Source organism: Anomaloglossus baeobatrachus, chromosome 7 (genome assembly GCF_048569485.1).
Source record: "Anomaloglossus baeobatrachus isolate aAnoBae1 chromosome 7, aAnoBae1.hap1, whole genome shotgun sequence".
Classification (NCBI taxonomy): Eukaryota; Metazoa; Chordata; class Amphibia; order Anura; family Aromobatidae; genus Anomaloglossus; species Anomaloglossus baeobatrachus.
Genome location: NC_134359.1, coordinates 180,509,035 through 180,528,168, shown reverse-complemented (window position 1 = coordinate 180,528,168; position 19,134 = coordinate 180,509,035). Strand labels below are relative to the sequence as shown.

General features: G+C 42.2%; 1 protein-coding gene across 1 annotated transcript in view; it reads left to right on the top strand.

Annotated features, from left to right (window-relative positions):
• The window catches only part of STAT1 (signal transducer and activator of transcription 1), an 801,166-nt gene that overhangs the window by 318,969 nt on the left and 463,063 nt on the right, over positions 1-19,134 (top strand). The window contains exon 9 of the mRNA XM_075317825.1: positions 11,383-11,544. Coding sequence (XP_075173940.1) covers positions 11,383-11,544 — 162 coding nt within the window. The remainder of the gene's footprint in view (positions 1-11,382; positions 11,545-19,134) is intronic.

Below are 19,134 nucleotides of genomic sequence, written 5' to 3'. Positions count from 1 at the left end.
CAATGAACATTATCTCTTACCATGTGGGTCTCAGATAAACATAGAATAGCCGGGAGAAACTTTTGCAAATGAGTAAATTTAGCACACCTCTTAGGGGGCTCAGGGATGCGAATAACATTCCACGCTACAATATTAAGTGATCTCACCATAAGAGCAGGTTAAAAAATAATAAACCAGAGCATACTCCATTCCTGGGGGAGAGAGGCAATCTCCACCAATTCCTGTTAGCATTAGTTTGAGCGACACGACTGAGGTACGTCGCACGCCACATATTAATTGCAAAATACAACAGTAAAACGAAAAAAACAAGGAGGGAAATAGAGCCCTGCACACTAATGCACAGCGCCCCCGCCCTCAAAAACAAGTGTAACTTGCACATTTCTCTCAGAGAGAATCAGGGCTAGAAAACTCGCCCAGAGTCCATGCAGGGAGAAGTATCCACAGCTTGTTCCCGTAACGAGTGTCCACAATGAACCGGTCATCTCCCGCCCTGGATCCAAAATGGAATGATCAGTAGTAATTATACCAGCATAGCGTCTCAGACAAAAAGAAACAGCAGCACCTGGCAGTAGAAAGGGTGATCTTCAAGTATTCTTCCTCCTCATGGACCTCTCATTAATATCCAGCCAAAACAGCGCCGCTCCCGCCGTATCAAAAAAGTGAGTTTCTCCATTCACCGCAATTCGCAGTCTAACAGGATACATCATGGAGTATGGCACTTGTAAGCTGCGCAGGCGTTTTTTAATCTCAATAAATTGCGCCCTTTTACGTTGTACCTCCATGGAAAAATCAGGGAAAATAGAGATCTTCCTCCCATTAATAGCAAGTTCCTTAATATCTCTGGATCTGCGCAGAATGGCATCCCTGTCTTTAAAATGCAGGAGTTTAAGCAAGATAGGACGTGGGGGTGCTCCTGGCGGGGGGGCACATGTAGGGACCCTGTGTGCTCTCTGAATAGTAAAGAATGGGGATAAAACATCTTTGCCAAAGGTGTCCATTAGCCATTTTTCAAAAAAGCCCAGGGAGTCATTCCCTTCTGCCCTCTCCGGGACCCTTACCAGGCGCAGATTACTTCTACGGGAGCGGTTCTCCAAATCGTCCACCTTGTTCAGCAGTGTTGTGATATTTTGCGTGGCTTTTCCCAGCTCCCGTGTCATTGGTGGCAATTTATCCTCTGCTGCACTCACACGTTCTTCTAGCTCCCCCACTCTGGCAGTCGCCCCCTGCAGCTCATTTTTGATACAGGCTATATCCAGAGTGACAGTTCCCATTTGGTTACTTAAAGTGGCCAATGTGGTGTTGCAAGCGTTAACTGCTGCTAGGATTTTCCCCAGTGTGGGTTCAGCTTCAGCGGGGACAGACTCAGGCTGCTCCATATTTCTCCCTCCCCCACCTTCAAACACAGGCCCCTGTGTCTGTATTTGCTGAGCTGCTGAACAAACAGGGCTCAGATTACTCACGGCCTCTAGCTCCAAGTTATGTTCAATGTCTCTGACAGACTCTTCACCAGAGGACAGATCAGGAACAGGAGCCACTCTGGCATATCTCTCAAGCCTGCTCGCAGCCCCCACTGCTCCACTACAGGATGGCCTGCTTTTTGCCGGCGCCATCTTGGCCACTGCAGGGACACATTACTGTGCGTCTTTATCCTTATCTTTCTTGCTGATACGGATCGGCATGGTGCTAGTATCTTCCCCTCTCCAGATGACTGGGTGAATATTGCAGCCTTCCAGGTTAGTTATGCCTATTAACAGGGCCGATATTCAGGATTTTGAGCAGATCCAGGCAGGAGCTCTCCCTTGCTGCGTCCTCCCTACATGAGGTCCAGGCCACGCCCCCACGGAGACACGTTCAGTGAAAAATCACTGATGTGTGAGCAGACCCATTGATTATAATGTGTCTGCGTATGTCAGTGATTCTGGTACGTGTAAAAAAAAAAGCACATACGTACCAGAATCACTGACGTGTGAAGAGGGCTTACATCCTTTTGGTCTCTTATTTTCCTCTGTCCCCCTCCCCCTCCCCCCTCTTTTCTTCTGTTTTTAATGCTCTTGGGAATACTTCTTTTTCTTTGTTGTTCGGAGTCTAGTTAGCCATATCTTAAGGTGATTCAGGTTGGGTTGGAAAATATCAAACTGACCTACAGGCTTCTAATAAGTATTAAGTGGTTTTGTGATATGATATCAAGATAAACCGTTGCGACTGTCATATTCAGTTATCGGGTCGATAATATAAGGAGGATGTCGCTAATGTATTATTCAGTACTTTATTCATACTCTTTGTTGCTTTCTTTATGTTACAGTATTTTGATGAAAAAATTTCAATAAAAACAGATTTATCATAAACTTCTGTGAAGCCCCAGGGGGTCAAAGTGCTTAACAAACATTTAGATAAATTCCTTGAGGGGTCTAGTTTCCAAAATGGGGTTACTTGTGGGGGAGCTCCATTGTTTAGGCATCTCAAGGGGGTCTCCAAACCTGACATGGCATCCGCTAATGAGACCAGCTAATTTTGCGTTAAAAAATTCGAATGGCGCTCCTTACCTTCCGAGTTCTGCCATGCGCCCAAACAATTGATTTTTACCACATTTGAGATATCTGCATACTCAGGAGAAATTGCACCATAAATTGTATGGTGAACCTTCTCTTTTTTCCCTTGTGAAAATGTAAAGTTGTATTGCTAAAGTAACATTTTTGTGTAAAAAAAGTAAAATTTTCAATTTTTCCTTCCACATAGCTTTGGTTCCTGTGAAGCACCTAAAAGGTTAACAAACTTCTTAGATGTGGTTTTGAGCAGTGTGAGGGGTGCAGTTTTTAGAATGATGTCACTTTTGAGTATTTTCTGTCCCTTAGGCCTTTCAAAGTCACTTCATATGTGATGTGATCCCTACAAAAAATGATTTTGTAAATTTTGTTGGAAAAATGAGAATTTGCTGATGAACTATGACACCTTCTAACTTCCTAATGAAAAAAAAAATTGTTTCGAAAATTGCGCTGGTGTAAAGTAGACAAGTGGGAAATTTTATTTAGCAACTATTTTGTGTGACATAACTCTCAGATTTATAGGCATAAAATTTCAGTTTAAAAATTGCAAAATGTTCAAAATTTTTGCCAAATTTCTGAAATTTTCACAAATAAACACAAAAAATATCGGCCTAAATTTATCACTATCATGAAGTACAATATGTCACGAAAAAACAATGTCAGAATGGCCGGGATCAGTTGAAGCGTTCCAGAGTTATAACTTGTCAAAGTGACACTGGTCAGAATTGCAAAAAATGGCCCGGTCATTAGGGTGTTTTAGTGGCCGGGGGTGAAGGAGTTAAGCCACTTTGTAACCAGTTTGACAGTATGATTTGGTCATTGTCCATTTGGAAGACCCATTTCCGTTCAATCTTTAAGTTCCTGATGTCTTGAGATGTTGCTTCAGAATTGCCACATAATCTTCTTTCCTCGTGATGCCACCTATTTTGTGAAGTGCACCAGTCCTTCCGGCAGCAAACAATCCCACAACATGATGCTGCCACCCTGTGTATCACTGATGGGATGGTGTTCTTTAGGCTTCAAAGCTTCTCCCTTTTTCCACCAAACGTAATGATGGTCATTATGGCCAAACAGTTCAATTTTAGTTTTGTCAGACCAAAGGACATTTCTCCAAAAATTAAGGTCTGTGTTCCTGTGTGCATTTGCAAACATTAATCTGGCTTTTTTTTATGTTTCTTTCGGCGTAATGGCTTATTTCTGGCAGAGTGGCTTTTCACAGCTCCTGTTGATACAGTACTCGTTTTACTGTGGATAATGACACAATCTTACCAGCTTCCACTAGCATCTTCACAAGGTCTTTTGTTTTTGTTCTTGGGTTGATATGCATATCTCTGGTACACAGAACCCGTCTCCTTCCTGAGCGGTATGATGGCAGGTCATTCCAAGTTTGCATTCCCACTTGCATATAATTGTTTGTACAGAAGAATGAGGCACCTTCAGGTATCTGGATATTGCACCCAAGGGTGAACCAGACCTGTGCAAGTCCACAATTCTCTTCCTGAGATCTTGACCAATTCCTTTTGAGTTTCCCATGATGCTACACAAAGAAGCAATGTGTTTTAGGTGTGCATTAAAATACATCCACAGGTATGTCTCTAACTCAGATGTTTCCAACAATCAGATGGGTTGTACCATATTGTTTAAAGGCACATTACTCTAAAGGGCACTTTACACGCTGCAATATCGCTATCGATATCGCTAACGAGCGTACCCGCCCCCATCGGTTGTGCGACATGGGCAAATCGCTGCCCGTGGCGCACAACATTGCTTACAGCCGTCACACGGACTTACCTGCCTAGCGACGTCGCTCTGGTCGGCGAACCGCTTCCTTTCTAAGGGGGCGGTTCGTGCGGCATCACAGCGACGTCACACGGCAGCCGCCCAATAGAAGAGGAGGGGCGGAGATGAGCGGGCGGAAGATCCCGCCCACCTCCTTCCTTCCTCATTGCCGGTGGACGTAGGTAAGGAGATGTTCGTCGTTCCTGCGGTGTCCCACGTAGCGATGTGTGGTGCTGCAGGAACGACGAACAACATTGTACCTGCAGCAGCAACCATATTATGAAAAGGAGCGACGTGTCAACGATCAACGATTTTTGACGGTTTTGCGATCGTTGATCGTCGCTCCTAGGTGTCACACGCTGCGATGTCGCTAACAACGCCGGATGTGCGTCACTAACGACGTGACCCCGATGATAGATCGTTAGCGATGTTGCAGCTTGTAAAGCACCCTTTAGTGTATGTAAGCTTTTAACTTTGCAGAATGTAACAAAAATGCCTTAAAACATTCTCTCGCTCTCATTATTTTGTTATTTGGCAAATATAAATAACTGGCTGTACTACCCGGCTTCGCCCGGGTTAATAACTGTTGTTAACAAAATAGAATGTTTTAACAAAAATGTATTCTGCACACAAAAACCACAGAACAAATAGATAGAAATGTAATTATTAAAAGGCAAAAACTAAGCTAATAGAAGCATTTCACAACATATATTTCAACACCACAGACATTCCACACAGATTTAACTAAATTGGCCAAAAATGTGCTCCGTCTGTCTCGTTCCAGGTCTGTCTCGTTCCAGGTCTGTCTCTTTCCAGGTCTGTCTCTTTCCCTGTCTGTCTCTTTCCCCGACTGCCTGTCTCTGTCTGTCTCTTTTTTTGTCTGTCTCTATCTCTCTGTTTCTTTCACAATCTGTCTCTTTCTAGGTCTGTCTCTTTCCCAGGTCTGTCTCTTTCCCAGTCTGTCTCCCCGTCTCTTTGTCTGTCTTTTCCTGTCTGTCTCTTTCCCTGTCTGCCTGTCTTCTGTCTCTTTCCTTATCTGTCTGTATTTCTCTGTCTCTTTCCCCATCTGTCTCTATCAAGGTCTGTGTCTTTCCCCATCTATCTTTGTCTGTCTCTCTGGTTGTCTCCTCCTTTCCTGTCTGCCTGTCTCTGTCCCTGTCTGCATGTCTGTCTGTCTCTTTCCCCGTCTGTCTCTTTCCCCGTCTGTCTCTTTCCCCGTCTGTCTCTTTCCCCGTCTGTCTCTTTCCCCGTCTGTCTCTTTCCCCGTCTGTCTCTTTCCCCGTCTGTCTCTTTCCCCGTCTGTCTCTTTCCCCGTCTGTCTCTTTCCCCGTCTGTCTCTTTCCCCGTCTGTCTCTTTCCCCGTCTGTCTCTTTCCCCGTCTGTCTCTTTCCCCGTCTGTCTCTTTCCCGGTCTGTCTCTTTCCAGGTCTGTCTCTTTCCAGGTCTGTCTCTTTCCAGGTCTGTCTCTTTCCAGGTCTGTCTCTTTCCAGGTCTGTCTCTTTCCAGGTCTGTCTCTTTCCAGGTCTGTCTCTGTCTGTCTCTTTCACCGTTTGTCTCTGTCTCTTTCTCTGTCTGTCTCTATCTCTCTGTCTGTCTGCCTGTCTCTCTCTATCAGTCTCCCCACCGACATCTTATTACCTCACATATAAGCTTCTTATACTAGGAATGTCTTTTGTTCCTATAGCAACCAATCACAGCTCCTACTAATAACCTGTAGTTCCAGGTTCCATTTACTTTAATGGAGCCATGTTTTTTGGAGAGTAACTGTAAAGCGCGGGGTTACATTTTCCTGTCAAAACATAGACTACGACGTTCCCTGGGTCACATGAGGTATCTGTTCAAAATTTCGTGATTGTAAATGCGACGGTGCGGATACACTTTTCGTTTCACTTTTTCCCCATTATGTAGATAGGGGATAAATTGGAACGCGCGGGGTTAAAATTTCATCTCACAACATAGCCTATGACGCTCTCGGGGTCCAGAAGTGTGAGCGTGCAAAATTTTGTGGCTGTAGCTGCGACGGTGCAGATGCCAATCCCAGACATACATACATACATACATACATACACATACACACATTCAGCTTTATATATTAGATTTTGGTAATCCTAATTGAAATAAAACGGGAAAGAATTATTCTGTTTTCATGTCAGATAGTGAGAAAAACATGCAAATTTGTCTTTTTAGATAGTATGTAAACTTCTGGTTTCAACTGTATGCACTGCACTTTAAAATGTATAATTGCAACACATAGAAATATTCGGAATAATTGGCCATTTACTACTTTGTACCTACCTACATTTTTTTGTTATTTTTTTTATTATATTTATATAGTTATACATTTTTTAATATACATATGATTTTTTGTCTATTTTGTCATTTTCTGACTTGCCGGGTATAGTTTACTATGTAAAATATCACGTATGGTATTTCCTATATGTATTTATATATTTTTATACCCCTTTGTTGTGCTGGGACCCCCAAGTGAAGCCTCTGTTTTTTATCTTTTATATTTTAGCTTTAATTTAATAGAGTATTTTTAATAATTGGAAAATTATCTGCATTGTTTTTATCTGATCTTTGATTGGATTAATGTATATGTTGAGTAGTTGATGCTATTTCCTCTGTGACTTTTAGTCATTTAGTGAACATTGTTGCTTATCCCAGATCAAATAAAGCAAGAGTCAGGGGACAAACCTGAGTTCCTCTTTCAAGCGATAAGGATGCAGATGTAAGGGTTTTCACCACTACATTAGCTTTAGGGGTCACATATAGAATACATATCTATTTAAGGAATTTGGGGCCAATTCCAAATTTTGGAAGACATACCTCCAGAAATAGCTGTTCTACTGAATAAAATTCTTCCATGGCATTAAGAGAAGCTAATGCCCAGCTGTTCTCAGGCTGTAATCAACTGTATTGGACTACTGATTGCACCCCTGTGATATTCATGGAACTGCTTTTACCCAGCATAAACCCGTTGGGTCGAGATGTATTAAATGTAGAATCACTTTAAGTCCCATAGCCAGAATTCTAGTAAGGATTTTATATCCAACGTTTACTAAAGAAATAAGCCAATAAGATCCGCAATCCATAGGATTTTTTACAATTATGGGTCAGTATTTGTATGTGGCCTATAATACTCTATGGGGGCAGTGGGGTAAATTATGCTGTGAAATGGGTTGTAGAATCCATTATCCTGTGTGGGAGGTTGTGAAATCCATTTTGCTATGTGGAGGTGCTATGTGATCCAACTTGCTGTGTGGTGTCATCATGCTGTATGTGGGGGTGGAGGGTCTGTCCATCCATTTGTGCTGTAGGTGGGGCTGTGGACTCATCATGCTGTATGTGGGGTGTTATGGGGTCATCATGCTATGTGTAGGGGGATATGGTGTCCACTATGCTATATGTCTTGAGCTGTGGGGTCCATTATGCTGTGTTTGGGGTTGTGGAGTCCATTACGCTCTGTGGGGAGCTGTGGGTTTCGTTATGCTGTGTTGCTGGGCGGTGGAGTCTATCATGCTGTGTGGAGGGAGGGCTGTTAGGTCCATTATGCTCTGGTTATCGATCCAGGTCCAGCCCCTCAGGTAATAAAATAAAATCAAAGAAAAAAGAAAGAACAAAAGAATAAAGCAAGCACTTTATACTTACTGATTTCCGCACGGCTCTACACTTCTTTCCGGGCCTCTCACTCTACTTCCAGGGCTGCTCATTATCTTCACGCATATGCCCCCACCCTGTGTGACAGCGTGTTTGACTGCTTTCATTCAGAGGCGCTCTGCGTCTAGATTGGTGTAAAAATAAATAAAGAAAAAAATTGACAGATCCATTACTATGATGCCTAGCCATGATAAAGCATACAACTACAGGCTGCAGCCCCCAGCTATGCGCATTATACTGTGTATCAAAATAAGAAGAACCACATGTGACTTTTTAGAAAACAAAATTTAAGTCAATAATTTAAAACAACTGTGTGTGTTCCTCCCCAAATTTGATGCCCAGTCATGATAAAGCCGACAGCTAGGAGCAGGTATTCTCAGGCTATGGAGGTCCATGGCTGGAGACCCCTGGTTATTTAGTTCCCCAGCCTAAAAATAGCAGCCTGCAGCCACCCAGGATTGTCGCATCCATTAGATGCAACAATCCTGGAACTTTACCCAGCTTACCCGATTTCCCTGGTGCGGTGGAAATCGGGGCAATAAGAGGTTAATAACTGCTCACAGCTTGCAGCAAAGCCCTAGATTAGTAATGGGAGGCATCTATTAGACCACCTTATTACTAATCTGTAAGTGAAAATGAATAAACACAAACACCGAAAAAATCCTTTGTTTGAAAAAACAAAATGCACCCTCTTTCAATCCTTTATTTGCCCCCAAAACACCCAGGCCCGACGTAATTCACACGATGGCCCACAATGAATCCATCTCTGCTACATATGAAGTGATAGCACGTGGGCATAGAATATGACCGCCCATTGTGAGCTTCAGGCAGAGACTGAGCCGCAGCGATGAGCAGTGATGTCACTCACATGTAGTATAGCTGGAATTGTCGTGAGACCTCTTGTGGATTATGTCAGACCTGTGTTTTTGGGGGTTAATAAAGAAGTGAATGAGGGTGTGTTTTTTTTGTATTTTATTTGAAATAACAGATTTTTTTGGTGTTTTGTTTATTTTTATTTACAGATTAGCAATGGAGGGATCTCCTAGACATCTCCCATTACTAATCAAAGGCTTAGTGGCAGCTGTGAGCTGTTATTAACCCCCTTATTACTCTGATTGCCAGGTCAATCGGGATGAGCTGGGTAAAGTGCCGGGATTGTCGCATCTAATGGATGCAACAATCCTGGGTAGCTGCAGGCTGCTATTTTAGTTTGGGGGGCCCACTAAGCATGGATCTCCCCAGCCTGAGAATACCAGCTCCCAGCTGCCATCTTTATCATGGCTGGGTTTTAAAATAAGAGGGACCGCACCCCAGTTTTTTTTAAATTATTTATTTAAATAATTTACTAAAAAAAGCTGCATGCGTTCCCTCTTATTTTGATACACAGCCAAGATTAGAGCACGGCTGGGAGCTGCAGCCTGTTGCAATATGCTATATCTGTGCTGGGTGTCCTAATATGGGGGGACCCTATACCAAATTTTTATTTATTTATTTTTACACCAATAAAGAGGCACAGACAGTGTCTTTCATTGCAAGAAGTCAGTCACGCTATCACACAGAGTGGGGGTGCGTTTGACTGCAACCATTCAGACCTGAGGGGACTGCTGGTGGTCGAGGGAAGCAGTGCATTTGCATGAACACTAATGAGCAGCCCTGGAAGTAGTGTTAGAGCCATGCGGAAGACTCGGTAAATCTAACGTGCCTGCTCAAATTCCCCTATCCCTTCTACCACCGTTTTAACCCCTTAACGACCGCGGGCAGTAAAATTACGTCCTAGCGGTCATAACGTTACTGCCCGCGGTCTGCCGGCATCATGCCGCGATCGGCGCACATCTCAGCTGATTTTCACAGCTGAGATGTGTGCCTGCTAGGCACGAGCAGAATAGTTATCTGCTCGTGCCGTTTAACCCCTTAAATGTCGCTGTCAATATGTGACAGCGCCATTATAAGCGCGATCGTGGTAAACTTTTACTTACCGCCCGATACCGGAAGTCACGTGGCGCGATCATGTGACTTCAGTAGTTGTCATGGTAGCACAGGGTCATGTGATGACTCCTGTACTACACATGAATTGCTTTCACTTTCACTGTGCCCGCGGCCCAGTGAAAAAGAAAGTGACTGTATCTGCTGTTTACAGCTGTGTAGCTGTTATCAGCAGATAGTGCAGAGCGATCGGACTGCTGATTGCAATAGCCCCCCAGGGGGACTAGTAAAATAAAAAAAAAAAGTTAAAAAAAAAGTTTTAAAAAATTAAAAAAAAAAAAAAAAAAACCTAAAAGTTCAAATCACCCCCCATTCGCCCCATTGAAAATTAAAGGGTTAAAAAAATACACGCATTTGGCATCACAGCGTTCAGAAACGCCTGATCTATCAAAATAAAAAATCAATTAATCTGATCAGTATACGGCGTAGCGTCAGAAAAATTCCAAACGCCAAAATGACTTTTTTTGTCGCCACAACTTTTGCGCAAAATGCAAAAAGAGGCGATCAAAACGTAGTATCTGCGCAAAAATGGTACTGTTAAAAACGTCAGCTTGAGACACAAAAAATAAGCCATCACTGAGCCATAGATCCTGAAAAATGAGAACGCTACAGGTCACGGAATATGGCGTAAAACGTGCGCCACTTTTTTCGGACAAACTTCCGATTTTCTTTAACCCCTTATATAAAAGTAAACCTATACATGTTTGGTGTCTACGAACTCGCACTGACCTGAGGCATCACACCCACACATCAGTTTTACCATATAGTGAACACAGTGAATAAAATATCTCAAAAACAATAGTGCTATCGTACTTTTTTTGCAATTTTTCTGCATTTGGAATTTTTTTGCCGTTTTCCAGTACACTATATGGTAAAACGTATGCTTTCATTGAAAAGTACAGCTCGTTCCGCAAAAAATGAGCCCTCATATGACCATATTGACTGAAAAATAAAAAAGTTACGTCTCTCAGAAAAAGAATGGCGGAAAAAAAACGGAAAGCGAAAAATCGGCTGGTCGTGAAGGGGTTAAAGCACCGTATTCTGGTTCCCATAGACTTATATGGGTGATTGGCGTCCGACTAAATATCCTGGATCAATTCCGGGCTCAAACCGGGTTTATTTTTTAAACCTGGTTGGACCCGCCGATCCTGGGTATATGTGAGTATGCCCATCACTAGTCTAGAAGCATTTTTGTTTCTATTCTTCCAAAGGTAATACCCTGCTGTAGTGATCCTGGTCTTGAATTTACAGCTTTATTTTCAGCCAAACTGGCATATAATATAGTATAGATAATGCCACATCAGCAAGTGCCTTGTAGCAAAATAAAAGTGAACAGTATTAAAGTTCCTTCAACTTAGGGACCTTTTTCATTAGTTAACACAATATTTAAGGGATGTATGATTTATGTGGCCTTACAGGTTCACCTCCATTGCGAAGAGCCTGCAACAAACTCGTCAGCAATTGAAGAAACTGGAGGAGTTGGAGCAGAAACTTGTATGTGACGGTGAAGACCCAATTACAAAAAACAAGCAAGCCTTCCAAGAGCGTACGCTCAGTTTACTTAAGCAACTGATACAAAGGTATGCTATTTAATTTATTTATTTTTTATAATTCTCTATTTAACTTGACATCAGTAAACAAAATGTAAATCATAGAAATACATTGCACATAGAAGAATGCAAACCATTTTAGGTAAAACAAAAGTTGAGCCAATAGTACTAGGTGGCCCAGAACTTCTCATAAGTGTCATGGCTCGAAGATGTCAGGTCCTAGGTTCTCCATATGCATAATGCCGTTAACCCTCTTGATCCAACGTGACACGGTGGGACAGGTAATATTCCTCCAGTTAAGAGTCACACACGAGTGGGCCGCCATAATTAGAAATCTTAAGAGCAAACATTTGTATGCAGAAGCCGACATTTCGCTGTGCTGCACTAGATATAATGTCGGCCCCATTTCGCCCACATACCACGTTATTTTGCAAATAATCTGACTCACTCCTGTCCAGAAGGGCTGCAACACACTACACTCGCAAAAGATGTGTAGGAAAGTACCTTCTGCCCCGCTACACCGTCAACATATTGGGTTCACTGAAGGAAACATTGTATGTAAACAAGAGGGTACTCTGTACCAGCGTGAGAGAAGTTTGTAATTCACCTCCAGTAATCTCAATCTAAAGGACGTCTTATGAACCAGACGAAATATGTTGGCTCGCTGTTCCAGTGAGAAGGTTACATCTAAAGCCCCCGCCACACACAGGGAGATTGCTAGCGAGATCGCTGAAATGTCACAGGTTTTGTGACGTTTAAGCGACCTCGCTAGCGATCTCCCTGTGTGTGAAAAGCAACAGCGAGCGGGCCCCTGCTGCAAGGTCGCTGATCGTGACAAAACGATCAGGACTATTTTTTACTCGTTGGTCTCCCTCTGTGCAGCACGCATTGTCGTGTTTGACGACGGGAGACCGTCGTTACACGGGTCGCTGGTGGCTGATCTCTGATCGCTGAGATCTGCCTGACTGACAGCTCCCAGCGACCATGTAGCGACGTTCCAGCGATCCCTGCCAGCTCGGATCGCTGGTTGGATTGCTGGTGCGTCGCTACAAGTACCGGGACCCTAACTCTCTTTACCATTGCAGAATGTAGGGGGGAGGTGGCTGATCCGGGGGTGAGACCAACAGGGAGTAGGACATTGAGAGTGTATGTCGGATAGATCCTGATGCTAGGCAAGTGGAGTCAAAAAGAGTCTTATGTGTCAAAAACTGCACCCTAGGTGGAAGTGTGTTCAATAAATGCTTAATTTGGGAACTTTTACAGTTCCCAAGTGGCACCGGATATGAAGCATCAATAAGCTCTTCAAGCGAGGGCCAGTCCGAGTCACTACTCTACCCCGCTACTCTGTCAAAACCTGCCCTACTCCATGCCCTAAATATGGGATCTGAACAGCCAGGACTAAAGCCAGGGTGACTGAGAATTGGTGCAAGATTCGAGAGGGGGGGAATTGCCACCCTGCCAACTAACAGAGCCAAGAAAATGTTTACTGTGGGCCCAATTGTAGGATGCGCTTTCAATGGGATGTGGGCAGCAGAGGCGGCCCACGGGAGGGTGCATAATTAGAAGTCTGTAAAGCTCTGTTCTATCGGGACCCATTTCTTGTTATGTTTGTTTCTACACCAGTCAACAATCCGCGCCAGGTGGGAAGCCACGTGGTACAGCTTGAGATTCGGGAGGCCAATACCCCCTTCAGCTTTGGGGCTGCATAGGACAGCACGTTTAACCCTAGCTCCCTTGCCGGCCTAGATAAAGGCCGTTTGAATTGCATTTATTGTTTTGAAGAAAGCTGAAGGGACTGTAGCAAATATAATATTCTCGAAAGGATATTCATTTAGAAGATTTGCCACTTACCAAACCAGTTAAAGATAGATTTGGACCACATCTCACAGTCTACTCTTATAGTTTTAAGAAGTCCCGGGAAATTGCATTTGTATAATATTGGAAGGGATGCAGTAATCTTTATTCCTAGATAGCTTAACGTTTGCGCTGCCCATTTAAAACTAAAAGCTCCCTTAAGGTGACTCACAAGCGGGGGAGGAAGACCAACATCCAGAGCCTCCGATTTGGAAAAATTAATTTTGAAGTTAGAGAGGCGAGAATAGCTGTGGAATTCTGCCATTAGATTACGGAGCGAGATTCTAGGGTTGGTGATAAAGAAAAGGGGGTCATCCGTGTAAGCAGCAATTTTGTGTGTAAAGGAGAGAATTTTTATCCCGTTAATATCCCCGTTAGTTCGAATGTGTCTGAGAAAGAGTTTGATGGTTAGTACAAAAATCAGTGGGGAAAGAGGGCAGTGGGGAACCACTGTTTGGGCGCACGGCAGGGCTCCAAGGTAAAAGTGCCATTTCACTTTTAAGTGCAATTTTGTCTGGACTAGATTATAGATGCTATGTTGCATTTGCAGGGCCCACAAGGTGCTGAAATAACATAAATCTTCTACTAGTGACATTTTGAAAACTAGACCCCTAAAGGAACTTCTCTATGGGTGTAGTATACCTTTCAGTTTCACAGCTTCTTCACAAAAATTTATAACATGAGGATGCAAAACTGAACCTTTTTATTTTTTTTCCCATGAAATTGCTTTGTCTCAAATGTTATATTTTCATAAGGTATGATGGAAGAAAATGGACCACACAATTTGTTGTGCAATTTCTTCTAAGCCTTCTTTACACGTTGCAATTTCGCATACGATTTCGTATGTGATTTGCAACGCCCCCATCGTATGTGAGGCACGTTCAATTTGTTGAACGTGCCGCACATATGAGTAACCCCCGTCACACATACTTACCTTCCATACGACCTCAATGTGGGCGGCGAACGTCCACTTCCTGGAGTGGGAGGGACATTCGGCGTCACGTGGCAGCCGGCCAATAGAAGCGGAGGGGCGGAGCTGAGCGGGCGTCAACATCCCGCCCACCTCCTTCCTTCCGCATTGTGGGCCGGGAGCCGCAGGAGGCAGGTGAGATCTGTACATCGTTCCCGGGGTGTCACACGCTGCGATGTGTGCTACCCCGGGTACGATGAACAATCTGACGTGCAATTCTAGAGACAGGTACGATGTGCATGCGATGAACGTTTTACCGTTCAATCGCAATCGCACGTACCTGTCACACACTGCAATGTACCTTACAATGCCGTATGTGCGTCACTTACGACGTGACCCCGCTGACACATTGTAAGATACATTGCAACGTGTAAAGCAGGCTCTAAGAATAGAGATACCCTGTTTGTTGTCAGATATTACTTTTTGCTATTACTATTGCTATTATTATTAACTATTACAAATAACTATTGTTATTATATTGCTAATATTGCTATTACATAGCAGAATTCAAAAGGGAAGGAATGCTATTTGACTTTTGGTCTGCAATTTTACGTAGAATATACTATGGTCACCACCTCACATTTGAAGATCTGCTGAGGTTCCAAAATAGCAGAAACCTACCATAAGTGAACCCATTTTGGATATCACACCTCTCAAGAAATTCATCTTGTACTGTAGAGGTATTTTAAGACTCACACGTTTTCCACAAACCTATATTACATTTAGACGCAAACATAAAAAAATTGTTTTCTTTCCCACTAAAATGATACTTTAGCTTCATAGTTTTCATTTCCACCAAGGTTAGTAAATAAAGTAGACCCACTTCTTCCGAAGTTGTTGAAAACTACTGTTTGGACACACTTGGAAAAGAAAAATAGCCATTTCTTTTTTTGAGTGAAAATTTGTCTGGAATGTTTTCCAGGCACCACTTTAAATCCCCAAGGTGACTCAGTGTTGGAAATAACACTCCTCAATTAATTACTCTAGGGCTACAGTGAGCATATTGCAACCACATGTGCGTCACAAAATTTTATAATACTTGTTTATGGAAACTAAAAATTATGGCTTTTTTCTTCTAAAATGTTGTTGTTGTTTTCACATCAAATTTTCATTTTCACAAGGGTATGTGAAAATTTACCCTGCAATTTCTGAGGTAACTTATTTTGAATGTGGAAATTATCAATATGTGGTTAGAAACTGCTATTTGTGCACTTGCAGAGCTCAAAAGGGAAGAATGGATATTTGACTGTTAGTACTGAAATATGGCAGTGATACTTTGGGTGCAACTTTTAGAGCCTCCCTAGTGCTAGAACAGCAAAAATCCCCCAAAGATGACCCCATTTTGGAAACTACCCTCCTCTCAGTGAATTCATCTATGAGTACAATGAACATTTTTAATACAAAGGCTCTTGCATATAGTGTTCACAAACTATTCCAGGAAACAGCGTCCCAAAAGCTAAATGGTGCTTTTTCTCTTTTGAACTTTGACACGTGCCCAAACAGTAGTCTATGACCATATTGCTGTACTTGGGAGAAATAGTGTAATAATTACTGGCATGTTATTTTCTTTTTATGAGCTATGGTAAAAATGAAACATTTTGAGCTTAAATTGACTTAATCCTAAGTTCACATGTCCAGTTATCATCTGTTAGAAGTTTTTTGCTGGTTTTTAAATAATAGATTTTTAACTGTGAACATTTTTTTTTAACATTGGACTTGAATGATTAACGGACTGCTATTTAGCCATCCATTTTTCTTTAATTTGTAAAGGATCCGTTTATTGCTTACTGAATCAGTTTCAAATGGAAGATAAACACCAAACGATTAACGGATATGTTTTCCACTGTTATAAAACGGATCCAGCAAAAATCAGTTTAAAAATGAACAAAAAAAGTTGGGTTTGCCCAATTTTTTTGCCAACAGATTGCTGCTGGATCCGTTCTAACGAATTATTACTGAACATATGAACTTAGTTTAACAAAGGTAATTTTTCACTTTCACACAGACAGTGGTAAAGAAATTGTTGAAACACCCCTAATGTGACAAAACAGTAGAAATCTACAAAAAGTGATTCCATTTTGCAAATTACACTCAGGTAGTTAAAGGGGTTGTTCAGCACCCAAAATGTATTTTTTAATTATCTATTCTTACCCGCTAACCACTTTTGTAATTATCTTTAAAATACAATTCCCTACATTTCTCCCTCCCTAATTTCTAAAGGTTTTTTGTTTTTTTTTACTGCACTTCCTGTGACGTGAGAGGAGTCTCAAACGTGAGGTCACAGGAGGCTGAGGCTGCACTCACTCTCCACAGCGTCTATTACCCCTCCTGGAGACTTCTCAAAGTAGGGAAAAGGGTAGATGTTGACCCCCTGGCAAAACCTACCACTGGTCCCTGGCTGCCCTGACGTCCATAGATAGGTGTTGCACCTATACACCTATCAGGATATCTAGGCCCTGGCTGACCCTGAAAGAGGTTCTAGGTAGTGATCAGAAGGGATGAGCCCTAGTCAACCCCATTAAGACCAAAAGAACACACACGATAAACAAACAGGGGAATTCAAACAGACAACTTATCTGCAAGATGATTTTGGGAGATGACCGCAACATACAACAACGTGTTACGGCAGGAGATTTCAAGCCGACTGCTTGCAATCTGGACGGTTTAAGAGTAAACACTATTACCAGCAACAAACCAAGGGGAAATGCAGGTGGTATATATAGACACAGAGAGTGGAGAGAAGGATTTGCATCTGAACTGTCAAGGGTCTAAAAGGGAAAGAGTTTACCCTAACAGGGAAGATACAAATATCTGCACTCATACCAAGAAAGAAAGAATGGACTATCAGGGAGCAGATTGTGCAGCCAAACGCGGTGACCTTCTGCAGCCAGATACTGCAGGGTTGTCTGTCAGCTGTGACACCCTTGAAAATGGCACTATCTTACCTTCTATGTAGTGTATACTCCACTTCCTAATTTTCCTGGGTTACCTAATTTGCTTTTATAATTACATGTGGTTCTCATTATGCCTCACATTATGACATATATTGTGAATCTGTTTAATTACTTTTGGAGTAATGGTATGCATTAGTAAAGTGCCAGGACCTTAATCCTTCCCGACATGGCCAATTTCCATTTTTGCATTTTTTGTTTTCTTCCCCTACAAGTCATAACTTTTGTATTCTTCTCTCCAGATAAACATAGAAGAACTTGTTTTTTTTTGTGAGACCAGTTGTATTTTGAATGACTCAACATAGTGTACTGGAAATTGGGGAACAAATTCCAAGTGGGGCGAAATTGCAAAAACAAAACAAAGAAAACCAAACAATTCGGAACATTGTTTTCTTGTATTTTTTTATAGCATAAATTGTGTGGTAAAAATTACTTGGCAATATGATTCTCTTCATCAGTATAATTACGGTTATACCAAACAGTTATTTTTTTATTACTTCAGCAGTCAGCCCCTACCCCCCAGGAATTTGTAAATAAATAATTATAGTGCCTTGCAAAAGTATTCGGGCCCCTTGAATTTTTCAACCTTTTCCCACATTTCAGGCTTCAAACATAAAGATAAAAATTTTAATGTTATGGTGAAAAATCAACAACTGGGACACAATTGTGAAGTTGAACGAAATTTATTGCTTATTTTAAACCTTTCTAAAAAAGAATAAACTGAAAATTGGGGCGTGCAATATTATTCAGCCCCTTTACTTTCAGTGCAGCAAACTCACTCCAGAATATCATTGAGGATCTCTGAATGATTCAATGTTGTCCTAAATGATTGATGATGATAAATATAAGCCACCTGTGTGTAATCAAGTCTCTGTATAAATGCACCTGTTCTGTGATAGTCTGTGTTCTGTTTAAAGCACAGGGAGCATCATAAAGACCAAGGAACACAACAGGCAGGTCCGTGATACTGTTGTGGAGAAGTTTAAAGCCGGATTTGGTTACAAAAAGATTTCCACAACTTTAAACATCCAAAGAAGCACTGTGCAAGCGATCATATTGAAATGAAAGGAGTATTATACCACTGCAAATCTAAGAAGATCCGGCCGTCCCTGAAAAATGTCATCTCAAACAAGGAGAAGACTGATCAGAGATGCAGCCAAGAGGCCCATGATCACTCTGGATGAACTGCAGAGATCTACAGCTGAGGTGGGAGAGTCTGTCCATAGGTCAACAATCAGTCGTACAGTGCACAAATCTGGACTTTATGGAAGAGTGGCAAGAAAAAAGCCATTTCTCAAAAATATCCATAAAAAGTGTTTAAAGTTTGCCACAAGCCACCTGGGAGACACACCAAACATGTGGAAGAAGGTGCTCTGGTCAGATGAAACCAATATCGAACTTTTTGGGCACAATGCCAAATCATATGTTTGGCGTAAAAACAACACAGCTCATCACCCTGAACACACCATCCCCACTGTCAAACATGCTGGTGGCAGCATCATGGTTTGGGCCTGCTTTTCTTCAGCAGGGACAGGGAAGATGGTTAAAATTGATGGGAAGATGGATGGAGCCAAATACAGGACCATTCTTGAAGAAAACCTGTTGGAATCTGCAAAAGACCTGAGACTGGGATGGAGCTTTGTCTTCCAACAAGACAATGATCCCAAACATAAAGCAAAATCTACAATGGAATGGTTCACAAATAAACGTATCCAGGTGTTAGAATGGCCAAGTCAAAGTCCAGACCTGAATCCAATCGAGAATCTGTGGAAAGAGCTGAAAACTGCTGTTCACAAACACTCTCCCTCCAACCTCACATAGCTCGAGCTGTTTGCAAAGGAAGAA